Raw genomic sequence first — 916 nt, 5'->3', positions numbered from 1 at the left:
GAAAGCTAGTGAAAAAAATGAAGTTGTATATTTATAATTGAAATGTATGATGATTTAATAATAATAAAAAGGACTTTTATTGCCACAAAAACAAGCAACAAATGAAATCTTTCATACATCAACCTTAAAGGTAATAAAAAAGAATATGTGGCAAAAGGCGGCAAGCTGTATGCAATGCAATTTGTATGTGTGTAGGCACGTTCATAACGCTGGAGGTGTGCACGTCGCGGCTGGCGGCGGAGGGCGTGGCGGACGTGCGCGGCGCGGTGGAGCGCGTGCGGGCGCAGCGCGCGCACTCCATACAGATGCCCGACCAGTACGTCTTCTGCCACCTGGCGCTGCTCGAGTACGCGGTCAGTACTTTTTCATGTCTTTTTTGTTTTATGCGATTTTTTTCTTTTTTAAAGTATATTTTTCTGTGTGTGTGTAGTTATCAAATTTATGTATAAGATACTAGAGTGCGATAGAGCCAGCTGAAAACTAGCGCAGGAATGGCTGCATGACTGTCATTTGCCACAATTTTATAATATGATGCCTTTAAAATATATCAATTTACGTAGGTTTTGAGTTATTTCAATATATACAAAAAACAATCTTCCCTCTATGTAATATTAGTGGAGATTAGAACACTTTTATTTTAAACTATCTGTTTAATGTAGGGATCACAACGGGAGACAGTTAAAAACCTTCATACTTTGAATAGCTCTGTTTTGTATAAATTATGTGATATTTTGCACTCATTAAGTATTATTTTTAATAATTGCAGGTGATGCACGGATATTTAGAATCTGCGGACTTGAACGGCTTCGACGACGATAATGAAGACGAATCAGAATGAAGATTGGCTCGGCCCGCCTGCACCGTGCTCTAGTGCGGCCCCACCACCGCACACAGCGCCCCCACCGGTCTATACCGG

At 40.8% G+C, this 916-nt stretch overlaps 1 protein-coding gene across 1 annotated transcript; it reads left to right on the top strand.

The window, feature by feature from the left end:
* Positions 1–158: 158 nt before the first annotated feature.
* LOC106108369 (tyrosine-protein phosphatase non-receptor type 9-like) lies at positions 159–910 on the top strand. Its single transcript, XM_013289526.1, has 2 exons — positions 159–353; positions 767–910. Exons 1-2 carry the CDS (start codon positions 186–188, stop codon positions 836–838), a joined length of 240 nt encoding a protein of 79 aa, XP_013144980.1. The 5' UTR covers positions 159–185; the 3' UTR covers positions 839–910.
* The last annotated feature ends 6 nt before the right edge of the window (positions 911–916 follow it).

Source organism: Papilio polytes, unplaced genomic scaffold (assembly GCF_000836215.1).
Source record: "Papilio polytes unplaced genomic scaffold, Ppol_1.0 DF821599.1, whole genome shotgun sequence".
NCBI classification, from domain to species: Eukaryota; Metazoa; Arthropoda; class Insecta; order Lepidoptera; family Papilionidae; genus Papilio; species Papilio polytes.
This window is presented reverse-complemented; position numbering and strand designations above follow the sequence as displayed.

Excerpts from the sequence above, each read along its gene's own strand:
- LOC106108369 (XM_013289526.1), top strand. The coding sequence starts at position 186 with ATGTGTGTAGGCACGTTCATAACGCTGGAGGTGTGCACGTCGCGGCTG. Across the intron at positions 354-766 it reads TGGCGCTGCTCGAGTACGCG|GTGATGCACGGATATTTAGA; the intron begins GTCAGTACTTTT and ends TAATAATTGCAG.